Below are 27,325 nucleotides of genomic sequence, written 5' to 3'. Positions count from 1 at the left end.
AACACATGCACACAAACACATGCAGGCACACGCACACATTCCCTCGCGTTCGACACAAAAACAGAGAACGCAGCAAGCTGGCTGCTGGCAATGTTTCTTTAACTGATCATCACAGAGCCAGAGCACAAGTAACGGTTCAGCAGGGCAGGCTATGGAACACGCTGGATCACAGTGGGAGCCAGCTAGCTCTCCTCGAGTTTCTTCATGCAGTTCTGAATCTTTCCGCCTTCATGATCCACAGACCTTGGTGCTTCCTCAGACCCTTGAGTAAATTATTGTTTCAAGGATCTATCTGTGGGACTACACCACTGGTCCATCAAGCCTGGCAAGCTCAGTTAAGCACAGATTGGGTATTTGAATCCAGGTGTGATAATCAGATTGCTAATAAAATGTGACTAGTTCGGCAGCCACCTCATTACTGACAGACAGTAATAGGTAGGATTCCTAAAGGTTATACAGACAATTAAAGGATTGGCTCCCCATACATCCACACATAGAAAGTTATTTTGCTGCACAAAAAAAATATAACTGCCATTTTATTAATCTGGCAAATGAGCCGTAGCATAGTTACTGCATGCATCCCAAATGCCACCCTATTCCCTGGGCACTGCATTACTTTTCAACAGAGTCTATGGGTCAAAAGTAGTGCACTATTTGAGGAAAAAGACGCCATTTCGGGTATACACATGATGAAAATACAGCATAGTTTATCGCTAGGCCTAGTCTGCGGTCTACGAGACCTGCCAAACTTAAGTGTCGAGGAGCTGTCCTAGAGGAGCGGTGCTGAAAGCGTGTCTAGCGCTGCTAATGGATGCAATAGATTTCCCATCGATTACATCTTATCGATTGTATGACTGGAGACAATCTGACGGCTAAAATAAAAAAAATGCCCATATAGTTATAGCACGTAACAAAAATACATTTTCCCCTTTACCTATTTGGTCAAATGAAGCGCTTGGACAGTGAATAAACGTATTTTAACTAAGTATAATTGAAGAAATATTCATAAACTATGTCCGGAGGTTAGCTGTTGCTGTTAATGGCTCATCATTTGGAAGCGAGTAACGATCTGTGCCCGTAAATCAATAGGCCTAGTTGATTCGCAGTCAGTCAACTGGTAAGTTAACCAGTCAGCTGCCTTTGCAGGCAGCCAAACATATGAAAGAATGCAGGAAGGGGGTGGGGTTGTTGGTTTTACTTTCCAAACGCTCCATTGTCATCTGAGTTCATTCCTTGCCTGAAGACAGAGAGAGAAGGGCGCTCGCTGCATGTTGACTTCGCTGGGACGCCACTGCCGTTAATAAATTAGCTATAATTTAATCTGCTTCGGTTTATTGGTCACAGTGTGACGTCCCTAAATAAAAAGCTCAGATACATTTAAGAAGCAGACAGGATTTCTGTCTAGTGCCGCCTGTCCAATGAAGAGCACTTAGCGGATTTGACCGAACTCACATCTTCTCTTCCCAGCCTATTCTTTGACGTTTGACTAGTGGCTCTGTTCTGCGTGGACCGCTCGCTGCGCACCCGCGTGAGAATTGGAAACATTCGAAAGGGACTCGCAAGCGGCCAGGCTGAGTGAACCGGGGAGTTGGCCCGGGTCCCCCGCGCGCATGGAGGGAGACGTCATGGACAAGCTGGATAGCAAGGCTGCGGTGTGTGACTTCGATCCCATCGCAGGAAGCATTCCAGCCACCAAAGTGGAGATCACGGTGTCATGCAGGTAAAGAGCTCACCGAGCTGGATGCTCGCCCTGGCTCTTAGACTTTGGATAGGTCTCTTGCGCTTTAGAAACCCAGCAAGCAGTAGTAATCTATTCCCCGAATTGCAACGTTAATGAATAGACAGACCTATGTGCTTTAATGTTTCAAGTGATTTCCAATCCTAGTAGCCTACTATGTTTATCAGGGATATCGGATATCAGCGCTTTAGGAGAGAGGTATCCTAGCCAATGGAAATAAACATGAAAGGGCACTGAAGTGGGCGTTATGAATCTAACTTTTGTTTAATGTTTTTGTGAGATTTTTAACTTAGATTCCGTTGAATCGGCGGTGTTTGGGTCTGTCGCTAATACCGTTTTCCATAGGGCTTGCTGCGCCACGTTTCCAACCAGAGCTCAAACGGTCGCGTGCTACAGTTGAAATCGACCGTTGGAGAGTTTGTTGGCGCGAGGTGAGAAGGTCCCTCGAGGCGCTAAAGTGCTGTGTTGTACTGCCAGTTGCAAATTCTGGATGATAATCAGAACCTACAATTTATATTATTTTAACCAACTATTAATAATATTTCCACCACATGGTCCAAAAGCCTACACTGTCTTTCACTGGGGTGGGGTCTCGGGTTTGTGAAGGACAATGCAGTGGATTAGTGGATATACATTTTTAAGGCTATAGGAACGCAGGTTACCGTAGCCTAAATCCACGGTTGCTATATTGATTTTCGCCTCTAATTTCCATTGAGAGGTCAGGGAAGTGGAACATAAAGAGATTATCAAGTAGTGATAGCCTGTTCACATTTGTATTTGAGCCCATCTGGGGCTACATTCCACCTTGGTACAACAATTTCTACTGCTGATATAAAAAGCACAAGCAGTGATATATAACATAGATATCTTTATTTATTACAAATTAACCCATTAATTTGTGAATATAACAGAAATATTAATTCATGAATGTTAACTATTTTACTCCCTCAGAACCTAACAATATAATCTAGCTTTGGGCCATTGTTTGTAAACCATTTCATTGTATATAAAGACTGTATACCTTTAAAACATCATTCAGAATGTACATTCGACTTCATGGATGCTCATTCTTTGTATCTATAACTCTGTTTATGAATTTAAAAGTATTGCAGTTTTTCCAGGCCCATACCTCAGCTTATTAACAAAATTGTGTTTTTATTGTTTAAACAACAGATTGTTCCTTCAAATCTGGGGAACCACTTTTTTACTCACTCCCTCCCTCATTTCTTTCTCTTTCAAGCCCCCTCTCTCTTTTCCCTCCTTTTCATATAGAGGTTATACTACATCCATTGGTCACTCCTCATTGTGCAGCCAACAGTTTTTTCAAGACCTGAGTTTGATGCATGCATGTCACAGAGCTATCAGATATCGATATGATGTCACTAGGCTGTAGGAGACAGATTAACCAGGGGCTTTGCTTTAAGGCTGCCTGTTGTCTCCCTGAAACTGCTTCTCCACTGAGGACATAGGGTCTGGCAGTTTAACCATGGCCACAGCCATGTGACCTTATCAAAATTGATTCCCTTTTATAATCCCATTTTTACATAACCCAAATCCTAGCCCTGACAACAACATAAACCCCATAATGTCTAACCCAAATCCTAGCCCTGACAACATCATAAACCCCATAATGTCTAACCCAAATCCCAACCCTAATGCCATGATGTGTAATCTTTTCTATCATTGTAAGGATCAGAAACCCATAAATCCATGTTTCCGATCCCCTAACCCAAAACCTAACCATAACCCTAACATGCCTAAACTTAACCTAACCTTAATGCAAAACCCTTACCCATATTGCCTAAACTTATATGTAACCACAATTCTAGCACTGTCCAATTGTAAGTTTTACCCTAAACCTAGTTGTCAACAAAAAGTATGGAGACTGATTGGTCAGGTTTTACTATGTACACATAACCTTGGATCTCACCCACACATGCACACACAAACTAGCTCCAGGAAATAAGCAAATAACCTGTAGCCACTGGCTTTTTAATTAACTGGAGGGAAAATTGATATGGAAGATACAAATTCCTGCTTCCTCCTTGCAAGGGCTTAGTACAAAATCAATCGGATTGGAACCAATCTTGTGTAGAAGGGCTGTTTAGTAGAAAATCAATCAGACTGGAACACATCCCTAACACAAAACCGTTGGCTGTTAAACACCTTCAGCTCCTTACTTTGCTCTCGAACAAGTATAATTAATTGGTCATTGACATTTCCACTCCTAAATTGCCGTTATAACTGTCATACCTAACTCAGAAGTGACATGATAACTGGGAGAGCGAGCTGCTGGTCTCAGACCATGTGGATATAAATGTCTTCCTGGCTGGCTGATGGACTAACTGGCTGACTGACTTGCTGCAATATATAAAGAGCAGTTCAATCTCGAATACAGATAATTAGTTAAAAAAAAATAATAACTTGTATTATCACATCAAAGGTTTCAAGCAGCTGTGGGGGTGTTTCTGTGTTCTGCTTTAAAATGATGAAGCATGTACTCTTAAATATTCTTGTCTGCTAAGGCTGCCTGCACGTCACGTCACGTTCATTTGATGAAAGGTACATACAGTTTTATTCACTGTGTGTGTATCCAAAGAGGATGTTTGTGTGTAGTTTTTTCTGTGTCTGTGTGTATGTGCCTGTGTTTGTGTGCGCGTGTGCCGGTCTCTCTCGCACCTGCGCGTGTGAAGTTACAGCCGACGTGCCTTGCCCCAGGTGGATGATCTCATTGTTTATGCTTTGTGTTATCATGTCGATCAATCTCCCTAACCAAGGCTCTGTGTGTGTTGAGGTTCAGTTTGCCTGTTAAAACCATCAGACGGCAGAGATGTCATCTCTCCCGTGTAGTTTTAATGTCTGCTTACACATACAAATCCACATTACCAGGGGAAATGTATTGGTATTTCCTCAGTTCACAAAGCCTTGGTTTTTACCTTCTGTGGCTAGAGTCTGTTGTACAGTAGCTGCAGTGTTACCATCCATCATGTCCACTTGTATTTCCTATTTTTCATTGCTTCAGCTGCTTTTCTTGAGTGTTTTGTTTGGCTTCATGGAATGCTCTCCAGCAAAATTTATTAAATTGCCAGCTTAACATAATGTGTAGTAAGCGTACCTTCATGGATTTTAGTCAGCTTGACTTCATGTGAATAAGTATTTCAATAAATTGACTGATCCCTCAAAGTCACCTATCCATTAATAATAACTTTTTTGTTACATCATCGCTGCTTCAAAGATCTGACCAGCATAACATTTAGTGATTTTCTTAAATTCAAATGTAATTTAAAAAGTCATCAAACGCATCCACCCAATCTGTCTTTGTTTTCTTCCTCCATTACCTGCTCTAACGATCCTCTGAGTGACTGTAACATCTGACTGATTTACGAAAGCCATCCAAAGCCAGATGCTCCAGTCACTGTTCTCCAATGGTTGGTTTTATTGTGTTTCTGGTCAATAAACCAAGGTGTCCCAAATCACAGCCTTTTGCATTTACACTCCACCGTCTCAGCCCTGTCAATCCTGGTCAAAAACGTTACCCCACATAGGGAATAGGGTGGCTCTTGTGAGATGTACCAAGAAACGGTTCAGGGGGTCTGGTTCCGCGGGGTGAGAGGAGCGTTATGGAGCATCAGCCCCAGGTCTCTGTGTAATTGATTTGGCAAGGCTGGGAGGCTTTAGATGGCGGCACACACGGCGCTCTGTTACGCTCTTCTGCACTGACTGAACCCCTAAAGGTATCCTGTGATTCCCATCATTTCCCGCCCCCGCCTTCCACCAAGGCAAAGCTCCATCAAAATAGCAGGTACTGGTGGAGAGGAGGACCCCACCCTATCAAAACATCTCTGTGATAGCAGATTGCTTTTATTGTTTATTTATTTTTATTTTTTTGTCACACAGCCTCTCTAACAGGGATTTGTTCTGCTATCACCCAGCAACTCTTCTGACCAGGATTGGTCCTGTTAAGTTCAGCCACTGAGACAGAGGATGAAAAGGTGTTGGGGGTAAATAAAGTAAGAAAGACAGACAGATAGAGAGACAGAATGTGAAAAAGCATGTCTTTCTACAGTGAATACAAGAACTCCAAACCTGAGAGGAGAGAGATGGCTGGTTAAGAATGGGGTCTACTCTTGTAGCATGTCTCCTCCCTTGTTACATGTCTCATCTCCTCTTCCTTGTTACATGTCTCATCTCCTCTGGTTACATATCTCCTCTTCCTTGTTACGTCTCCTCTTCCTTTTTCCATGTCTGCTCTCTTCTTCCTTGTCACGTGTCTCCTGTCCTCTTCCTTGTTACATATTTCCTGTTCTCTTCCTTGTTGAATGTCTCCTGTTCTCCTTGTTACATGTCGCCTCTCCTCGTCCTTGTTACACGTCTCCTCTACGCTTCCTGTTAGAGAAACAGCACTTCATGAATACACTGCAGAAATAGAGGTTTTGAAACCAACATCAGGGATTTATGTTGCCGCTATGTGGAAGTTATGTAACCTATCCAACTTTCTGCTTCTAGTCGAGTGTCTATATTTAGTCTCTTTGGTGAGTTCGACGAACAGGAAATGAAATGGCGTAGGTCCAGGCGGTGTATTCAGGTGAGCCAGGCTCTGTGTCATTGGTTCAGGTGGTTGTAGGGTGCTGTGTAGGTAGGGTGCTGTGTAGTTAGTTGTCAGTTGAGCATCCCATTAGTTTCGAATCTAACTTTTGAACTATTAATTTCTTCAGATAAAGAAGTGTGCTTTGTTTTGTTGGCATACTAATCACAGTGATAGCTTATGCTGGGACACCAAAAGTACATCTTGTATTTTTCATTTGATCATTTCAGCCACTGAGACTGTATTGAAATCACCCTTGCTGACAACTCTCCCTGTAATTTCTTAATCCAGACAACTCCGGTTTGTCTTCTGCTCCAACCCTGTGGAGGGTGTGGACCCAGACAGAGGTTCACTTGGAAAATATGTGACGAGGACTCCAGAGTGTATTCCAAAAATTGGAGCAATTGGAGCAATTGCTTTCCATCCTCTCTCTGTCAGCCAGTTGATCAGAGTACCTTATATACCTATATAACAGGAAGTTGATCGAAGTACCTGGTGCGTCCTGTGTAAAAGGAAGTAGATCAGAGTACCTTGAACTTCCTGTGTAAGTGCATTGGGCTTCCTGTTAAACAATGTCCCTGTCAACCAGTAGATCCATTTTCCTTGAACTTTCTGTGTTACACTGATAAAAGCCCTGAGGAAATGTGTCACTTTAGCTATGTGATTCCAGATAACTACTGGGAGATTAAGGCTGTGTTTGTGTTGCCTGGTTCTACTGCTGAAGAGATGGACCAAAAACAGACCTGACAAAATGTCACCGACCCCCTGAAGGGTAAATGTCGGTATTTGTCATATTTGACAATTTTCTATGTGTGCTTTTTACTCCCTTGAAAGACCAACAGGGTTTATGTTTTCCACCATGTCCTTTTTGCACTCCCTCTAAAGATGAAACCCCACGACACCAGTCATTATTTGTAACTACTGCGGTTTGTATTTTCACTCCTCTCAAATCCAGTGAATACATTGCTGCTTTTCTGTATCACATCAACCATCAAGGCCACCAGAGTATATCATATACTTTCATGTTCACATTTCCAGGATGTGCTGTTTATTTCCATTGGTTTTCAAACCTAAGAAGAGGTCTAGCGAAACCAGGTCTACAATTGTCTCAACTCAAATTGTCACAACCGACTGCTCAATATGTGTCAGTGTTGTGATCGCTGTTGGAGTTACATCACCATGGCAGCCGTTTCAAAACACGCCAAACCTTTTACGGATAGGGCTCTGGTTCCCTTTGGTTTCCAACTGTTGCCAATTGAATGTATATTAGTATTACATGAAGGAACATGAAAAGTCTTTCTGACAGTCTCTTTCTGAAGTGGACATGGAAACGAAGCTACAGGCTCCTAATTGGACATACTAGATCACACTGTGACTCTAAGAGTGTATCCGTCGTTGTCAGCCTGTGTACTAGGAAATAAATATGAGTTGTACACCAGTCAATCCCTCTTGCGTGTAAGGTGGTAATATGTGTGTGTGTGTTTATGTACGTGCTTAGAAAGTGAGGATTCCAAAGCTTATGTCACAACCGATAGACCTGTGACAAATGGTTGTTTAGCGTGCGCAGGTGTGTGTCAGGTCACAGAGACCTGTCCCGCAGTCCTGCTGCTTCACTGCTTCTCAGGCTCTCCGCCTCTGGGGAATCAGTGGGTTGGAAAGGACGGGAGGAGGGGGAGGGGAGGGGAGAGAAACGATGGATAGAAGAAAGGAGGTTGAGGCGAGAGAACAGAAGAGAGACTGAGGGGAGAGGGCGGGGCTAGAGGAGGATGGATGGAGGGAGCAAGGGAGGAAGAGGGGAGAAAGGTATGATGGTATATGTGGGATGGTTTGGGAGGAGGTGGGTGGAGGAGTAATGACGGGACCAAGTGATGGGGACGTGTGCTGCCGTTGCTCCATTTGTCAAAAACATTTGTGGCGCTGGAGGAATTGGAATTCGATCTGGATGTAATCACTCTGCCCTATCTCTGCCCTGGAAACACATCAGCGGCACTAAATCTGCTGTGTTTTATTCAACCATAGTGTCAGGGCCTCTATTCAATAGAACGTGATTTAAACCAGGATTTTAGCTCCAAATAATCTTCCTTCCTGCTCTGCAAGACAAACGGGGAAAAGAAGTGTCATGAGAAACTAGTTATCAGTGTCATCTGACATGGCCATGCTTCATAGTCAGCATAAAACTGTGCAGAGTGGATCTGATGAGTTGCATCAGTTATGGCTAAATGGAGAGAAAGGGATGAGAGACAGAGAGACACAGAAAGACAGAGAGAGAGCGAGAGAGGAGAGAGACAGAGAGAGAGAGAAAGAGATGAGAGAGGGAGAGAGATAAACTATTCTCCAAATATTTGGAATGTAAAAACGGTGCTATGATGGGTCTCATAGGTTGATGGAGTAGATAATTATGCATGAACCCTCCAACACAACTGAAAAAGATAGTTTGGATGAAACAACAACTTTGGAAGGGTCGCTGTTTTTGAAAGCGTTACTGCCTCATCTAGAACCAACAAAACAGCTGAGGACAGCGTTATTCGGTCGTGTCACACAATGTTGGGCGCTCCAATGTTCCCTCTAATTTCTTGGGTTACTGAGCAAATGTCTGGTCTCCTGAGCACAAACGATAATGTAGTGAAGATAGAGTGCAACATCCGGTGTGCTGTTACAGAGAACACTGAGGCTGTACCCACTTGATCTTACAGTTTCAGACAATAGCCAATAGGCAATTATAGATAGCTGAGCATTAATTTAGCCTATTAAGAGGGCCTTACAAACAAAAAATTCCAATCTCAAATCTTTACATTTCTTACGTGTTTTTCTTTTTATAACATCCACTCCATCACACGCGTTTTTTGTTTACGATCGACGAAGTGGTAGTAGTGTGGTGGGGCCCAGTCAATCAGAATGACGCAATATACACAGCATAGCCTACTGTGGATAAAAGTTAACTAATTCAAGGGAAGATGGAAAATATTTGCTGAATTAATATTATATGCGGAAAAAATATTTGGCAACAATACCCTACGTAAAGTTAGGCTGTGGAATCTAATGGCACGCGTTTTAAAAACGAAATTCGGCTACCGAAATTTCACCTCAATGGAGTCATGTGACAGTGTAGGATACCTGGCAGCGCCAAGCTGGCGTGAGGCGCTGAAAAATGCGCTCCTCTCTATAGAAGAGGAGTTTTTGAGACGAATTTAGCTAGCTGGTATTGCGGGATAGACAATCAGAAAAGGTGCGTCTGTTCCTCCTTTCCGCGGTATTGCTGTGAAAAATTCCTTTGAATAATTATTTGAATAATAACACATACTATTCGGATAGTAAAAACTTGTCCAATGCACATCCCTAACTTGGTCTGTTTCTAAAGTGGCCCACCACTTTTCAAATACCACAATTTCAAAACCACAATTCAAATAACAGTTCAATTTTTGGATAGTGACATCAAGTGCATATCTATTTAACTGTTCAATGGCATAGGTATGTGTTTTGAGTAAAATTATAAAATAAAACAGTTATGTTTAATTCTATAAACTACTGATATCAGTACTCCCAAATTCCAAATAAAAAGATTGTCATTTGGAGGATTTATTTGTGGAAAATAACAACTGGTCAAAATAACCCAAAAAAAGATGCATTGTTTTCAGACCTCACATAATGCAAACAAAACAAATTAATAATAATTTTTCAACAACAAAATACTAATGTTTTAACTTAGGAATAGTTAAAAAAAAAAAAATATTTGGTGGAATAACCCAAATTTTTTATCACAGCTTTCATGAGTCTTGGCATGCTCTCCACCAGTCTGTCACGTTGCTGTTGGGTGACTTTATGCCACTCCAGGCACAAAAATTCAAGTAGCTCAGCTTTGTTTGATGGCTTGTGACCATCCATCTTCCTCTTGATCAAATTCTAGATGTTTTCAATGGGGTTCAGGTCTGGAGATTGGGCTGGCGATGACAGGGTCTTGATCTAGTTGTCCTCCATCAACACCTTGATTGTGTGGCATGGAGCATTGTCCTGAGCAGAAGGAAGCAGGTGTGCTTCCAGGATAACCTTGTACTTGGCTTGATTCATGCATCCTAACCATTTGATGACCAGGTGTTGGGCATAGCTGAAAATCTGACTTGTCAGAGACGATTACCTTACTCCGTTCCTCTACGGTCCAATCCTTACAGTCTTTTGCAAACTTCAGCCTGGCTCTTCTTTGCTTCTCAGTGATGAAGGGCTTTTTTCTAGCTTTGCACGACCCTGCCCCTAGGACAGAGGTTCCCAAACTAGGGGTTGCGACCCCATGTGGGCTTACCTGATTTGGAAATGGGGAAGTGGGAGATTGTTTTAAAATTGACTCTCATAGCCTCAAATAAAAAAATAACGATTATATAATTTTTCCAAAAAAGTTTGGGAACCTCTGTCCTAAGAGCCTGTTTTGAACCGTCCTCGCCATGCACTTCACCCCAGCTGCTGTTTGCCATTCTTTTTGTAGGTCACTTGATGTCATCCTACGGTTGTTGAGTGACATTCAAATGAGTTGATGTCATCTCAGTCAGTGGACAGTCATTTTTGCCCTCTGCCAGTCTGAAGCTTTGTTGTCCCCAATGTCTGTTGCTTGACCTTGTTCTTATGAACCGCCGTCTTTGACATTTTCAGGATTGAAGCAACCTGACGCTCACTGTATCCCTCTGCCAGTAAAGCCAGAATTGAACCCTTCTTTTCCTCACTCAAAACTTTTCATGCTGAATAGTTTTTTTTAATTCAAATGACATTTGAGGTACTACTTGCACTGTTTTTGCCATCCAGCTGGTCCTATTGCAAGAGGATGGTGATGACCACAGCAGTGGTTTTTATATTTTTCCTCATTAATTTAGATTTGGTTCAGGTAATCACCTAATCAGTACCTCATTAAGTAAAATGAGGTGTGTTTGTGTTGAAATTGAACAGAGTCTGGAATGGAATGGCTGCCATACATGTAGAGATGCTGATTTAACCTGTTATCTTAGGTGCAAATAAAGTCAATTTCCGCCTAAAATGATGTACCCAAATCTAAATGCTTGTAGCTCATGACCTGAGTATAGTAGAAACATTTATTTGGTACCATTTGAAAGGAGACACTCTGTAGTTTGCAGGAATTATAAATTAATGCAGGAAAGTATAACACAATAGATTTGGCAGAAGATAAAACAAACCAAAAACATACGTTTTTTATTTTTTTTATTTTTATCATCATGTTTGAAATGCAGTGGGAAGGCCATGCATTGAGATAGGAGGCTGGAGACACTTCAAGTAGTGTCCCTTAGAAGGCAGGAGACTGTAGGTAAAGTTTTAGGCAGCTACATTGAATGACCATAGAGCTGCAGAATATTCTGTAAGAGGACTCCCAAGTGTCCTTCCCGAGTGTCCCCAAATCTACCCAAGTGGCCAAATTGGATAAATGATTAAATTCCAAGCATATGACAACAGAGATTATTCAAAAATACAAGTGTAATAACAAATAAGGTTTACACACTCCCAGAAATGTCATACATGGTGGATCATTGGTTTCTCTTCATAAAGGTACTGACAGGAGGCCCAACGAGAACGCTGATCCAATGCCCCCCAAAATAAGTGAACGATTTACAATAAGGGCTAAGTTAGAAGCCAACACTGATCTAATGTCAAAAGTGCAAACAGCAAACCACAGCAAACAAAAAGTGAAAAAAAAACTTTGTACACATTGAGGGTCCAGATCACCCAAGTCAACCCTCTACATAATGTTATGCTGCTGATGCCAAGTACCATAAAAGTATCTTTCTGTTGTAAAGCACAGGGTGACACCACAAGTTGTGCAGGTAATAGGTGACTTTTTATGGCACAGGGTACAACGGCGCCTTCCAACTGTACCCTTTTGGCCTTGAGGCACATTCAGGTCTGCAACCAGATACTTTGGTATGTGCGCACCACTGGAGGCAGGTCCTGGGGCAGGAGTGCTAGAGGAGGCAGGAATGCTAGAGGAGCACAATCCCCATGTAAATGACCAGTGATATGTAGGAGTACATGTCATTGATGGAAATGGTCTTCCATGCCTCTTTTTTTCAAGCTTGCTTTTTAGTCCCATACTTGTTGGTGTTCGACACCAGCGTCGCAAGAACAGAGGTAGTAATAAACAGCTGGAACAGATGGAGGGGGCTGTATGTCCCAGTCATGTCCAGCTGAGGTCCAGGCTGCCTTTTAGGCCTGAATGTGGGTGGACGTGGCTCCACATCCTCCTCCAGTACTGTGTGCCAACGGTCCTCTCCCTCAGTGGGGGTGTCAGCTGGTGCACTGGCCCGTCTTTGTCTCTGGGCTGGTCTCTTCACACCTCTGGATGGCCGGACGGGGGTAGGTGTGGATGACATCGGACCTGGAGTGATTTTGGAGACAAAAGGTGTGCTTGTTGTAGACCCAGAAACAATGGCAGATGTAGATGCTCCTGAAGTAGTGAGGGCAGGACTGCTTGATTGTGGTTGTCTCTTTGCAGCCGGCTCCCAGAGATCATCCGAGTCTGAGTCGCTTCCACTGTTAAAAAAATAAAATTTAGATTTGACTAGAATTACATATGGGGACAAATACTACAATTATATATTGGGACAACAACATGTTATAGCCATATAACAAATGTGTGTGTGTGTGTGTGTGTGTATATATATATATATATATATATATATATATATATATATATATATATATATATTCTAATTTAAACTTTATTTCAACAAGGCATGCAGACTGAGACTAAGATCTCTTTTACAACTGGGCCCAAAACAGGACGGAAAAAACCCCAGACAAAACAAGACGCTCACATATAGCACAGGACAAAGAACAGTTCTTTCAATCTGTATTTATATAACTTTTTATATGAAAGTTTAGCTGAAATATATATTTGTGTATGTGTTTATTTGTACTGTAATTGTATATTTGTAATATATACATATTACTACACTTACTACCCAAATAAAAATATTTTTCAGGTGTACACAAGCATATACACGTACACACATACATATGAACATACATATAAAGAACAATAATTTATTTTACTCACCAATCTAAAACGGGATCCTTTCCTTCCAAGAACAATTCTTCCTCGCCAGAATCAAAACTTAGTTCACTAAGAGAGTCCTTGTCTAGCTCTCGGTCACTCTCTCGCTGAATCTCCTCAAAAATCTCCTCCAAGTATGTGTACTTGGTCTTGGATTTCGCTTTCCCACTTTTAGGAGCCATGTTCAAATTCGAAATGTTTAAAATGATCGAAATAACAAGAAGAAGTAACTACTAAGTACTAGCAACAATGTGCGTAACGAAAATACTAGCGCGCTCTGATGCTCTCTCAATTCGAAATGATGCAGGGGTGTCTGGTTGAGCACACCTCTAGATTCCAGCCCATTCTTCCCACAGTGCACATTCCCACATCACAAGAAAGGCCAGCTCATTGGCTATCTAGCTAGCTATGTTTCAAATTAATTGGTCGTCATTGGAGGAAGATATTGTCCTTCAAGTTTGTCTTGGTCCATCTTATTGGTGCGTAACGTGAGGCGCGCTACTAGGGTTTACTGAGGTATTGCGCAGCCAATTCGCTGTGTAGAATCTCGGAATAAGGCTAGTTATCTTCCTGAGTGTCTAATCATTACAGACATACCAAATGTCACGGGGAAAATACTTGTGTTACGGTCTGGATAGCATGAATAGTTTGGTTGCATGTTGATCGAGTCATTTTTCATTCTGTGACGCATGGATACTATGAAAATTAAAACGGATTTTACCAAGCAAAAATATGCTTCCCGTCCTCTCTGGGAACAGAGGGATAAGAAATCTGCGGAGGTTCAGTAATGTAAGTACAAAATTTTCCGTGATACATGAAAAATGAAACCGAGTGCCTACAGTAAAGTATTTTGTTTTTGTTGACTGTCCTGAAACAATTGCACCGTGTTTGGTCGTCGTAATAGCTTTTTTAAATTGCATATTATAATTAGTTTAACGAGATTCCAAGCTTTCTGGCGATATAAGACATGCCTATGACAAAAAAAAATATATTTTACGAATCGTCGCAGTTTTTACCACATGCCGCAAATGAGTATGAACCGTCCCGTAGACGGGACGCCGGTATGGTTCAGGTTAAGAAAAATTAGGAGTGGTCTCTTAATTTTCTCCAGAGCTGTATCTTGCAAAATTAGATTAGTTGTTATGGTTTCTTGTTTTGAAAAAGTGTTCGGATGCTATGTTGACAAGAACAATGACATTTATCTTTCTCTTATAGTGCAAATCATAGTGCAAACTCAGGTATGTAGGTTATTTTCTGTTGTCGCGCACATTAGCATTTCCTCTGCAGCCACTTACATGCGGCGCTTAGAGGGAATATTGTTCCGTCCCAATTTTGTTCTGTCCATTATTGTTGAGTGTTGTCTCATATTCTTCGGTGGTGTCTCGTATTGATGGGTCCTGTCCCACATTGCTGGGGTCCCGTCTCATGTTGTTGGGTTGGGTCTCATGTTGTTGGGTTGGGTCTCATGTTGTTGGGTCCCATCTCATAGCCTGTCCCTGTTACAGAGTAATTAACAGGTTATGCCCCTAACAACCACAAAAGATCATCCACCGCTGAAGCTAATTCAGTAAAAACTGGTGCAAAAAGAGGGTTGTGGATTCAAGTCACAGGATCACCCATAAGTAAAAAGTCAGTACACAGGTTTGTAAGCTATTGCGAAATGGCACCTATTATCGTTATTATTATGATATTCATTGCTAAGGACACCCCATTATATATGAACCAGAGAACTTGACCCAGGCCAGCCTCTCATGTCCTACCTCAAGAGTGTGCTCCTTCGATGTGATGGTCTGAGCTAAGGCTCCCAACGCTGGTTGGCGGTTGGGAGACAGTGACAGACTGTTTATGTGACTCACGGCAGACAGGGAGCCTTATCCGTGATGACATGTAAGGTTGCGACTGGTTCGGTGAGCATCGCATCGCGCCTTCGGACGCTGTCTTGACCGCTGTCTTGACCGCTGACGTGACTAGCTGAAGGGTCAAAGCTCTGAGTTTTGTTGGCACAGAGTCTGTAGGTTTCCCGTCGTACAATTTAACCGTGTTGCGTACGTTCCGATTTTGTGCATGTTTAAACCACAAGGCTGAGTGCCGTAATACAGCTCTTCCCCGTGGTTTATTTAGGCAAAAAAAAAAAAAAGGCTAACAGTGTTTGGTATAATGCCATTATACCGTGGCCAAGAGCTGTTCTTAGCGACGGCACGTTGCCCAGATAAAGACCTTTGTCGTGTTACTATATATTTGCAAGATGCCTCAAAACACCTGAGATGTATGAGCGCCTTCTTGTACAAGCTTGGGTATAAGTGTGTGTATGTGTGTGCTCTGCCTGCTTGGGTTTGTGTGTGTGTGTGTGTACACATCAATAGATTCCACTCCAAATGTGTCAGGCTGACAGTGTGTTTAGCCGGAGCTGACAAGATGGAGAGACAGACATGGTGAAATTGGCGTGAATTCCCAATAACCCAAGTGGAAAGTGGAGGTTCAAATAGACATATCCATCGGCCGATCTTTCTCCTCCTCATGCTCCCTCCCTTCAACTCTCGCTTCCTATCTTCTGCTCCTCTTCTATCCCCGTCCTTTATCCTCCTTCTCTCCTTTTCTGCCTCCTCCCTCCCTCATCCTCACCCTGTCTCCTCTGCGTTGATCAGTGGTTGAGTCCTCCTCCCCATGATGCACTGGGTTAAAACCCTTTGGCGTACATGGATGAAGGGAGTAGGGTGTGGTTTGAGAAGCAGCCAAGGAGCTACATTTCCGCTTCATCTCCCAGGGGGAACAGTGGGCAATTAGCAGCCGGTCTGATTCCCGTTTGAGGACTTGAGTCACACAAGCACACAGGGAATTGCAGAGCCGCTCTGAAGGGAATCGGGAGGGATTAAGCTAAACGGGAGACCGAACGACAGACCAGGGCTGGGCTGATGAGACGAGGTGTGTGCGTGTCTGTGTGTGCTCGCAGGACTACGTGCTCCCAGTAGAGGGAGAATCCGCAGCCAGCGTTCATCTGTGGTGTTGGCTGTCGGCTGTTGTACTGCAAGTAGCTCCATTGCGGGACCAGGGGATGGAGCCATTGAAGGATGGAATAATTAAACAGAGGGAGGGAAAATCACCTGACGCCACCGTCCTGAAAAGGTCATAGACTCAGCTATGGCTGATGAAGGAAGCAGAGACCAAACTCATTGCCTTTATCTTACACTCATTTTATGTACACAGAGGAGGGTGCCATTTTGTGGGCAGAGTCTCGAAGGTGATGTCCAGGTGGACAGTGATAGAAGACAGAGTAGTTTACCCCAAATCTAGAGACTCCCCAAGCGATCAGCATACCTGTGGAGAGACTTAATGGAATATGCACCTCCATCTCTTTCTTCCTCTAGTCCTCCCTTAATTTAGAAGTAAATGGTTCGAGCCCTGCCAGGGACAACAGTTTTCCATTTTGAGGGCAATAGTTTGTCTAGTGCTTATAACGTCTGACTATTAACCACAACCTAGATTTAATCCTCGAGACGGCAAGGCGAACAATTTGTCATTCCGTGCTTGATCAAGGCAGTTACCCTGATTTACACCTGTAAGTGGCTCCAGATAAGTGTCTGCTAAATGACTTACCAAAAAAAAAAAAAAATAAATGTGCGTTTTGACCTTGTGTGTTCAATTGACGACTGAACTCATTTAAATCCAGGACGGAAGACAGCACATGCTTCAGAGACAGCAGATGTTTAGTGACAGTTGGACATGGAACACGTGGTTTCCAAGCCAACCTTCTACTGCTTATGTGTAGCAAATGGCAATAGAGAAGGGGTGAGTGCAGACTTAACCGAACTAGTTTCAGTGTTTAGAATCAATGGAGTTTCTGGATTTGGGGTTAACCTCCCCTTTAACTTAGCATATAAACAGAGTATGGATTATTGCCTGGAGTTCTGCAGATTTTAAATGATTCACGAAGGAGTTTCCTTGAACACGTCTACAAATGAGTTTGACTAGATTGTAGCCGGCGGGACGACAGCTGAATATTTAAAAATAAAATGACCAAGGTGAGGGTAAGAAGACCTGAGGTTGTGAAATGAGTCAGACAACCTCCAGCCTTCATTCTTCTACTCCTCTCACACTATGACTCAGTGATGTCTGGCCATTCGGTCTATTGTGTAGAACTTATTTTTCTTTCGCCCTCTTACCTTAGTTGTAAATAATGTTCCTTCATCACAGCCCAGGGGAACAAACTGGAGAGAGAGGAAAGTATGAAGAGAGGGTCAGAGGTGAGGAGAGGGTCAGAGATTAGGACAGGGTTTGATGTTAGGACAGAATATTGTAGATGTACAGCAATGCAACATCCTCTCTAATCGTCTTTATCCCTCAATTGTCATCTTGCTCAGTCTCTCTCTCCCTGTCTCTCCATCTGTCTTTGTCTTTCTCCTTCCCTGTCTCTCCCTCAATTGAAATGTATCTCTGTGTCTTTCTTGCCCTCTTAGTCTCTACATATCATTCTGCTCCACTCTCTCTTGGTCTCTCTTACTCTCTTCCTGTTCTTTATGTTTAACCCTGCAGATCTTCCTTTAATGTTTTTTTTATTTTATACTTTCCTTTAACAACATCAGTCATGTGACTTCACTAGGGCTGACGAGATAATGGACACATAATCAAAAGCGTCACTGATTTGGCCTGGCGGAATCCTCTCCAAATCAGCCTCACTAAAATAGAGGTTCCGTGTTAGAGTGGCCAATTACGCTTCTGATATCTCCTGGGGAGCAGCGTTAGTGTGAAGGGAATGCTGGAAATGAAGAGTGACCTCTAGTTGACAGGCTACATAAACATCATTGGTACTGTAGAGCCGTCATGATAGCATGTGTCAGATAACCAGCATCATTAGTTCCGGTGCTTTGGATAAATCAGTATTTGTCCTTTGATATTTCCACAGGGGAGGGGACAACAACTTATTTACTTATTGCTATTGACATAGTGTACATGGAACCAGAACTAATTAAGAATCCGTGCAATTGCAAAATACTCAATTTCTGGGTCTTGGCCTCGGCAGGGGTGGTGGGAAGAGATAATCAAACACTGCTATTGGAGGGAATAATAATGAATGTCAATATCGGATCCACTGCTACATAAACACTGCATTGAGTCAGCGTCTCATTGTACCATCACAACATGCTGTATGGCTTTTCCATTGTACACATGTGTAATGTAGGAGTGTTGTCCTGCGATTGTTATGCCTTTGACCTGGTCATCATTGCAAATAAGAATTGGTTCTTAATCAGCTTACCTGGTTAAATAGAATATATATATATATATATATATATATATATATATATATACTGTGTGTGTATATATATATATATATATATATATATATATATATATATATACAGTATATTTAGTTTTTTACAACAGTCTCGTAAAGGCATCATAAATTCTTGTTAGTGTAATTACAGAGTGTGGAGACCATCTCCAGAGAGTCCTGGTGTACATCGTCAGTATGTATGCATGAATCTAGCAGTTATTTTCACACTAACAGGGATGTCTGGCTACTTTAATTGGCCAATTCTTCATTAATATCCCAGCAAGGAGGGGAAGTGGACAGAGGATGTTTCAAGACGGTGCTTATTGTGAAGCTATAAAATACATGACATTTTACAGGGGCAACTTTGGATAAATCTTGCTTTGCATGTTGTTTAGGTGGCACATGGCATCCCAAATGCTACCCTATTCCATGTGTCGTTCATTAGCTGTGACCAGGGCCATGTGCCCAAAGAAGTGCACTTTCAGAAATAGGTTGCAATTAGTTACGCGGACCGATCGGTCAGAGAGGGCAAACGTTAGAGCATGGAACCAGCTGCAGGTCATCCCATAAGGTATTCATATGGGGCCGGTGTATTCATCCCTGGTAAAATAATTTAAATATGCACCACCTCCCATATTAATCTAAGTCATGCATAGCTAATGACTCGGATTCTATTCACCCTGCAATCAGTGTTGAATGAAACAAACCTAGCAGTGTTAGGGATTTTCTTATTTAATTAGTCACTTCAGATTTCCCCGGCAGATAATGTATCTCATAATATATTCCCTCCGGCTCATTATCAATGTTTCAGTTATAATAGGAGCTGGCTTTGTTCAATGAGCCTAATGCAACATAATGAGATCCGTCACGTTTGACTGAAAGTGATCAGAGGAAACACCTTGATTTTAGAGCAGTGTTGTGTTCAAATGAGCATGCAGTTCCATAAACAGGCGCTCATGTCAACACGGATATAAACATTATAACACCTCTCCCCTAAGACACAGAATTTGGTTAAGGCGTCTGCAAAAACGGGACAATTAGCATGGCATTCAAAGGTGAACAACCATGACATGATCACCACGCCCAAATGGACGAGTTCCCACCAAAACCCCTTAGACTTCACCCAGATCCTGAAATGATCCCCCCCAGTGGTGTCGTTAGGCCTGGGGCGTCCGGGGCTATAGCCCCAGTTCTTTTCTGAATAGCCACGGATCTCAAATTGACCAAACATAATAATAATATAAAATAGCCCCTGATCTATTCATCTGTAAATCCGATCGTGCATTATGACAATGTAGATGTGTGGGCCGCTAGCGTGTACATCAACATTTGACCCTGGGTACATGTAAAACACTGTACTTTCTGTCCCGGGCGGGGCGTGGGCGGGGCTAAGCCCAGAATGTATTGTGATCCTAGCCACGCCTCTGAACCCACCCTCAGACATATAAACACTATTCTGCTCAAATGGGGTTATGGACGTTTTCAAGGAGGGCAGGTTCGCGTCGCACGGCGCAGGATCACTGGATCACCGGATCAGCGTACGCGCGCGCGGCGGCGGACAGACTTCCGGAGGAGGAAGCTCTCGGACATCGGCTTCATTAGCCCTGTTATCCGAGGACCACACTGCGAAAATCATTGCATTGGGACAGGGAGCCCATTTCAAATAGCCTACGGCTATATCCCACAATGACATGCAATTTCCTGGAGATAGTGCACTCACAGCCGTGGAATGGGCCCCGGTCCAAAGCAGAGCACTTTATAGGCGACAGGGGGGCTATTTAAAACCCCAGCCTGAGTGTTCATATTACCCCTTCTATTTCGAACACAATTAAAGCAGCGTCATCAGGTAGATGGAACAGATGTTCGCAACACAATAACATTAAACTCGCACGCCCACAACTCAGCCCACTAATTAGTGGAGTGACAGGAGGAAATGGGGCTTGAGCTCCGCGCCTCTGTACATACCGTTTAGACATACGGGGAGAAGGTGACAGACAGCCTAATTGGTTGATGGTAACGGAAGACAGAACGACAGAGTGGAGCCAGGTGGGTGGTGCCGAGGTGTTTGTGTTTGTGCGTTTTGGAAATGATCATTTCAGCGACGGCGACATTTTACCTGTAGTCAGGTCAGCCACTGGGTAACGGAACAATGCACGCCCTTGCTTTACTGCAGTTGAGAGGACTTTTTTGTTGACTGAAATGTATTTAAATAAAGATTTTTTTTAAATCTTATTTTCTCTAGCCGCTAATCTTAAACCTAACACTGAGCTTAATCCCAAGCCTTAAAAAGTTGTTCATGCAAGTGAGGACCAGCTAAATGTCCTCGAACAGATTGGGAGGGTCCGGCAACTAGATTTGCCCACCGCAGCGAGCCAAACCCGGCCCGGTCCGACAGTGAAGTGTTACGGGGCTTTGCCTTGTGTGATCTGTGGATACTCGTTTCACTCCAGCGTAAGCGGGGTCGATCTCTGGGTAATGGGGTTTGAAACTCGCTGGGGTTTTAAGGCAGATTGTGTGTCCTGCTGTAACTAGTCCTCCCCGAACCCCCAAAATGATCAACCTCCTACGTTCAATATTTTGTAGCACCGCCTTTGGTAAAAAAAATAACTGCAATCAAGCACTCCCAACAACCATGGATGGGCTTACTGCACCTCTGTTACTGGCAGTGTGAAGAAACAGAAGCCATTGTTTTTTCGTCTGCAAAAGAATGAAATATGTGTGTTTGCCAGAAGATGTTAACATTTCAACAGTTCTCTTGAAGAAATGCTGCATCATTTGAATAATGTGCCAGGGTGCCAATACTTTTGGACACTTATGTAAAAACGAGTACACTCAGAAACTCTGACACATACTCTCAAACCTCTCTCTTTCCTCTCTCTTTCACACACACACACACACACACACACAGCGATACACAAACATAGTTGCCCTTCCAACTTGACCAGTAATGGATGACTTTTCATTGAACCCACATCAAATACATGGTCCATGAATAGAGTGGTTGCCTGCCTGATTCAGAGGGTCTTGTATCTATTCGTAGAACCTGCCTTTAGGGGATGTTGAGCGATTCCAGTGACACCGTTACAGCACATTCCTTTATTGACTCTATTGACTACAATAATAAAATCAGAGACTGCTCAGCTCCGACACAACAGCATTTTATCGACACTCACATGAGACATGTTTTGCCCCACCATTTAAGCCCCCCCTCACCCCCGTTTGCAATGTACTTGGGCCACACCGAGGCCAGGCGGTGGGTTGGGTGTCAAGTGAGGTTACACGGCTCAAGAGAAATGAAACGCACGCCAAATAATTTCCAAAGACCAAAGTGTATATCTGGGCGTACCCTTTTATGTGCTCAGTTCCTGCCCGTCTCCAATTGTGTACCTCCATGCTGTTGTGCCAAATGTACATTGACTACTTGTGGTCGGGCGATTCTGAGCGGTTAATCGGGGACGACTCCTTTTGGTGGCTTTGTGCTGCTGTCCGCAACGGCCTCAAGCCACAGCTTTGTGTCCTCTCCCTCCCCAGAGTTATGGGCTCAACTCCCAGGGGGAATAAATCCCATAACCCTGCAGTTTTGAGCAATGCGCTCAATCGACTGAGTCACACGGGACCCAGCGTGGGTTGGTTTTGGGGGGGGGGGCTATGACCAGTTACAACAGGACAAACAATCTGCCTCAGAACCCCAGCGAGTTGCAAACCCCATTATCCAACGATCAACCATGCTCACGCTGGAGTGAAACTGGCTCCACAGAGTGCACAGTGGGCCACCTCATCATACAAAGCAAAGCCTGTAACACTTCACTGCCGGACCGGGCCGTTTGGCAAAGATGCGGTGGACAGAATTCTCGCAATTCATTCACTGCCCTCAGGGCTTTAGGAGCCACCAGGAGATTCATTGTCTATTGCCAACATACCAGCCAGTCAGTCAGTGTTATCAAATGCTAAATAGGATGGGGAATAACGTAATAGCTCATAATAACCATGTAATACGAGTGTAATAACCCTGTTCCCTACATAGTGTTTTACTTAGGGGGGGGGGTCTCTGGTCAAGGTAGTGCACTAAAGTGGCTACGAGTTCCTTATGACCTCTTTTGACCAGCCTATGACCTCTTATGACCTCATCATGATCTGTTCTGACCTTACAAAGGGACAGTCTTGGGTGCCTTTCTAATGAATAAAAAAATATTTTCATCTCTTCTCTTTCAGGGATCTGCTGGATAGAGACACGTTCTCCAAGTCTGATCCATGTAAGTACTTTTATTTGACAGGGGTCTCGCATTTATCACAAGCCTTTAAAGGCTAGCTCTGTCTAATATCAGCCTCTAACCTTCACAATCATATGTTCAGAAATACATTCAGGTGAAAAGTTGTGTGGGGAGTAGAAATGTTTCGAGTGCTGCAGAGATTCATATTAGTTCTTACAGAGAGAATTGAGGGCACTTCTTGTCTTGCTGTCACCTCAACCCCTCTCTTGATTTGAAAATAGAGCACCATAACATTGTGAATGTCAATGACAGAATTGTACCACTAGGGGCAATAAAGGGCTGGATACATTTGTTTTCACTATAGCTAAGCCTAAAACATCTGATTACACATGTACAAAAACAACAACATATTTTTTGTGATAGTTCACCTTTTAATTTGTATTAACTCTTGGCTTCTAATATTAATAATGTGCAAATAATAAAGATCAAATCAATGCACTCTCCAAAGGAATGTGGAAAAAATTCCACCAAATTTCTCAACTCAAAATGCTCCGTTTTGCATCACCTCCATGTCACTCTCTTGTTCTTCCTACTCTCACACTTTCCCCCACTTTATCTATGCCAGCTCAGCCGTGAGTTATTTGACTCTGCCATTTCAAAGTGTTCCCTCAGTAACGGCATCTCATTTGCACAGTAATGTGACAGATCTTCTACTCAGCATTGGCTACAGTAAAAGACAGTATCTTAATGCAATGCAGCTACAGATCACACACGACCCAGACTGAATACAAATGGGTTTCTTTAGAGTACAGCTGCTGCAGATCGGTGAGGATCGAGGGGAGAGGAGAGGAGACAACCTAGACTAGTTGTTTCTCCAAGGAGTCATTTTATAAATGTAGGCACTTCATCCCAAATGGCACCCTATTCATTAATAGTGCACTAGTTTGTACAATAACTTGTGTGCACTAGTTTATACCAGAGCCCAGAGTGCCCAAGTTTATACCAGAGCCCAGAGTGCACTAGTTTATATCAGAGCCCAGAGTGCACTAGTTTATACCAGAGCCCAGAGTGCACTAGTTTATACCAGAGCCCAGAGTGCACTAGTTTATACCAGAGCCCAGAGTGCACTAGTTTATATCAGAGCCCAGAGTGCACTAGTTTATACCAGAGCCCAGAGTGCACTAGTTTATACCAGAGCCCAGAGTGCACTAGTTTATACCAGAGCCCAGAGTGCACTAGTTTATACCAGAGCCCAGAGTGCACTAGTTTATACCAGAGCCCAGAGTGCTTGAAGTCCAGTGTAAAGTTTCCACAGTCAGTGATGGTTTGGGGTGCCATGTCATCTGCTGGTGTTGGTCCACTGTGTTTTCTGAGGTCCAAGGTCAACGCAGCCGTCTACCAGGAAGTTTTAGAGCACTTCATGCTTCCTGCTGCTGACCAACTTTACGGACATGCAGATTTCATTTTCCAACAGGACTTGGCACCTGCACACAGTGCCAAAGCTACCAGTACCTGGTTTAAGGACCATGGTATCCCTGTTCTTAATTGGCCAGCAAACTGGCCTGACCTTAACCCTATAGAAAATCTATGGGGTATTGTGAAGAGGAAGATGCGATATGCCAGACCCAACAATGCAGAAGAGCTGAAGGCCACTATCAGAGCACCCTGGCCTCTCAACACCTGAGCAGTGCCACAGACTGATCGACTCCATGCCACGCCGCATTGCTGCAGTAATTCAGGCAAAAGGAGCCCCAACTAAGTATGGAGTGCTGTACATGCTCATACTTTTCATGTTCATACTTTTCAGTTGGCCAACAAATAAACATTTGAAATATATCAGTATTTTTGTAATGAATGAATATAATATACAAGTTTCACTTTTTGAATGGAATTACTGAAATAAATCAACTTTTTGATGATATTCTAATTTTATGACCAGCACCTGTATATATTGTGTAGGTCCCACTTTTGCCGCCAAAATAGCCCTGACCCGTCGAGGCATGAACTCCACTAGACCTCTGAAGGTGTGCTGTGGTATCTGGCAACAAGACTTTAACAGCAGATTCTTTAAGTCCTGTAAGTTGTGAGGTGGGGCCTCCATGGATCAGACTTGATTGTCCAGCACATCAAACAGATGCTCGATTGGACTAAGATCTGGGGAATTTTGAGGCCAAGTCAACACCTTGAACTCGTTGTTGTGTTCCTCAAACCATTCCTGGACCATTCTTGCTTTGTGGCAGGGTGCATTATCCTGCTAAAAGGGGCCAATGCCATCTTTTTGGCGGATTGGTGTATATTAGACATCAAAACTATGAAATACACTAGTGGAATCATGTAGTAACCAAAAAACATTTAGATTTTAGATTCTTCAAAGTAGCCACCCTTTGCCTTGATGACAGCTTTGCACACTCCTGGCATTCTCTCAACCATTCTCCACTGCTTTTCCTTCAGTCTGTGGTCCATCTGATCCCAAACCATCTCCAGTGGATTGAGGTCTTGGTGAAATAGCCAATACACAAACTGGATGTGTGTTTTTTCCTGTTTAAAAAAAATAGTGCTGCAGAATGCTGTAGTTGTCGTGCAGGTTGATTGTGCCTTGAATTGTAAATTAATCACCCACGGTGTGACCAGCAAAACACCCCCACACCATCAAAACCTCCTCCAGGCTTCAGGTTTCCACCGATATAATTTCTATTTTTCGTGTTTCTTGGCCCATGCCAGTCTCTTGTTATTGATGTCGTTCAGTAGTGGTTTCTTTGCAGCAATTCAACCTTGAAGGCATGATTTACGCTGTCTCTTCTGAACAGTCAATGTCAAGATGTCTGTTTACTTGGGCTGCAATTTGAGGTGCGGATAATTGCAAATTTTTGAGGCTGGTGACTCTGAAGAACCCATGCTGTTCAGCAGAGGTTTCTCTGGGTCTTCCTTTCCTGTGGCGGTCATTGTGAGAGACAGTTTAAAGATACTTTTTAAAAGTTCTTGAAATGTTCCAGATTTATTGACCATCTTAAATGAATAGTGGACTGTTGTTTCTCTTTGCTTATTTGAGCTGTTCTTGCCATAATATGGACTACTACAGTACAGAGGACAATGATGGTCCTCTGTATACTGGTCCTACATTGTCAAAACACAACTGATTGGCTCAAACCAATAAAGACGGAAATAAATTCCACAATTTAACAAGGCCCACCTGTTAAAGGGATAGTTCGTAGAAAAATAATATTTCGGTGACAGTCCTGTTACCCAGAGTTTGTCCTTCAGGCACAATCCATTATTCAGCTCTATCTCAGTCAGCATCATACAAATTTGGACAATGCTAATAACGCTAATTACAGACTGAAACAGAGCTGAATAATGGGTAGTTTGAAAAAATGCCTATGTGCCTTCTGGAATATCTCTTCGTAACTGAACTTTCGACAAACTATCCCTTTTAATTGAAATGCATGAAGCTGGTTGAGAGAATGCAAAGTTCGCACAGCTGTCATAAAGGCAAAGGGTGTTATCTTTGAAAAATCTTAAATATATGTGTATTTTGATTGGTTTACTATATGATTCCATGTGTGTTATTAGTATCTGCGTGCAAACCTTTGACTGGTACTGTGTCCATATATATAAATGAGGAATACAAAGAGAGTTTTACGGGAGTGCAGGACTTCAGAGGATGTATTTCTAAATCCCCATTACACTGCTGGTGGCTTGTTAATCTGCTGGTGGCTTGTTAATGTATGTAATCTCTCACCTGTGGGGACGAATACCTGGATCTGATTATTGGATGCTGTTCCGACTTGTCGTGATGGTGCAAAATGAATCATGGTATTGTTGAATGGGATGAGAGAAAGAGCATTGGATTTATGAACTGATGCAATGTCACAGCCATTGGTAATCTGTTTTCATCACTTGTTTCTTCCTTTTTTTCTCTTTTTCGTCTGTCTGTCTCCTTGTCTCTTTCTTGTCCCCGTCTCTCTTTCTGTATGTCTCTGTCTGTATGTCTCTTTCTGTATGTCTCTTTCTGTCTCTTTCTTCCTAACTCTTTCTTGCCATCTCTTTCTCTCTCTGTCTGTTCTTCTTTGTCTCTGTCGGTCTTTCTCTGTTTCGCTTTCTGTCTGTTTTTCTCTCTGTCTTTCTTTCTGTGTCTTTCTGTCCCTGTGTGTCTCCTCAGTGGTGGTGTTGTACACTCAGGGTGTGGAGACCAAACAGTGGCGAGAGGTAAGAAGTAGAAAAATAGACTTTCTCCCTTTTTCTTCTCCATTTGTCTGTTGCTCTCTTAATAAAATGAAAACTGTTTTTTCTATGCATGGCAAATATTAACGGCTTGCTTGTTTCCTCACAATACCGTTTTGAACATTCATTTTGGTGCTGTTGAGCTACTGGGGTCTTGATTTGGTCTAAAGTGCATTGTTTAACTTGATACCATCTCTAATCATTTGTATCTAAACCCTTTGTTATCATTTTCATGTCACCAAATAGTTTTTTGACG

General features: G+C 42.9%; 2 protein-coding genes across 3 annotated transcripts in view; one reads left to right on the top strand and one right to left on the bottom strand.

Annotated features, from left to right (window-relative positions):
- Nucleotides 1-1,238: 1,238 nt before the first annotated feature.
- LOC105023799 (copine-5) overlaps nucleotides 1,239-27,325 on the top strand; it is a 110,705-nt gene continuing 84,618 nt past the window's right edge. For both annotated transcript variants that reach the window (XM_013136389.4, XM_013136388.4), the window contains exons 1-3: nucleotides 1,239-1,720; nucleotides 22,850-22,890; nucleotides 27,008-27,054. In XM_013136389.4, coding sequence (XP_012991843.1) covers nucleotides 1,611-1,720; nucleotides 22,850-22,890; nucleotides 27,008-27,054 — 198 coding nt within the window. In that variant the 5' untranslated portion in view covers nucleotides 1,239-1,610. The remainder of the gene's footprint in view (nucleotides 1,721-22,849; nucleotides 22,891-27,007; nucleotides 27,055-27,325) is intronic.
- On the bottom strand, nucleotides 11,479-14,450 carry LOC114829976. Its single transcript, XM_029116469.2, has 2 exons — nucleotides 13,372-14,450; nucleotides 11,479-12,845 (listed from the first exon to the last, which is right to left on the bottom strand). The coding sequence occupies exons 1-2, from the start codon at nucleotides 13,548-13,550 to the stop codon at nucleotides 12,383-12,385; spliced, it is 642 nt and encodes a 213-aa protein (XP_028972302.2). The 5' UTR covers nucleotides 13,551-14,450; the 3' UTR covers nucleotides 11,479-12,382.

The sequence above is a fragment of the Esox lucius genome, chromosome 12 (assembly GCF_011004845.1).
Source record: "Esox lucius isolate fEsoLuc1 chromosome 12, fEsoLuc1.pri, whole genome shotgun sequence".
NCBI classification, from domain to species: Eukaryota; Metazoa; Chordata; class Actinopteri; order Esociformes; family Esocidae; genus Esox; species Esox lucius.
The sequence above is the reverse complement of the archived record's forward strand: the minus strand, read 5'-3'. Positions and strand labels throughout refer to the sequence as shown.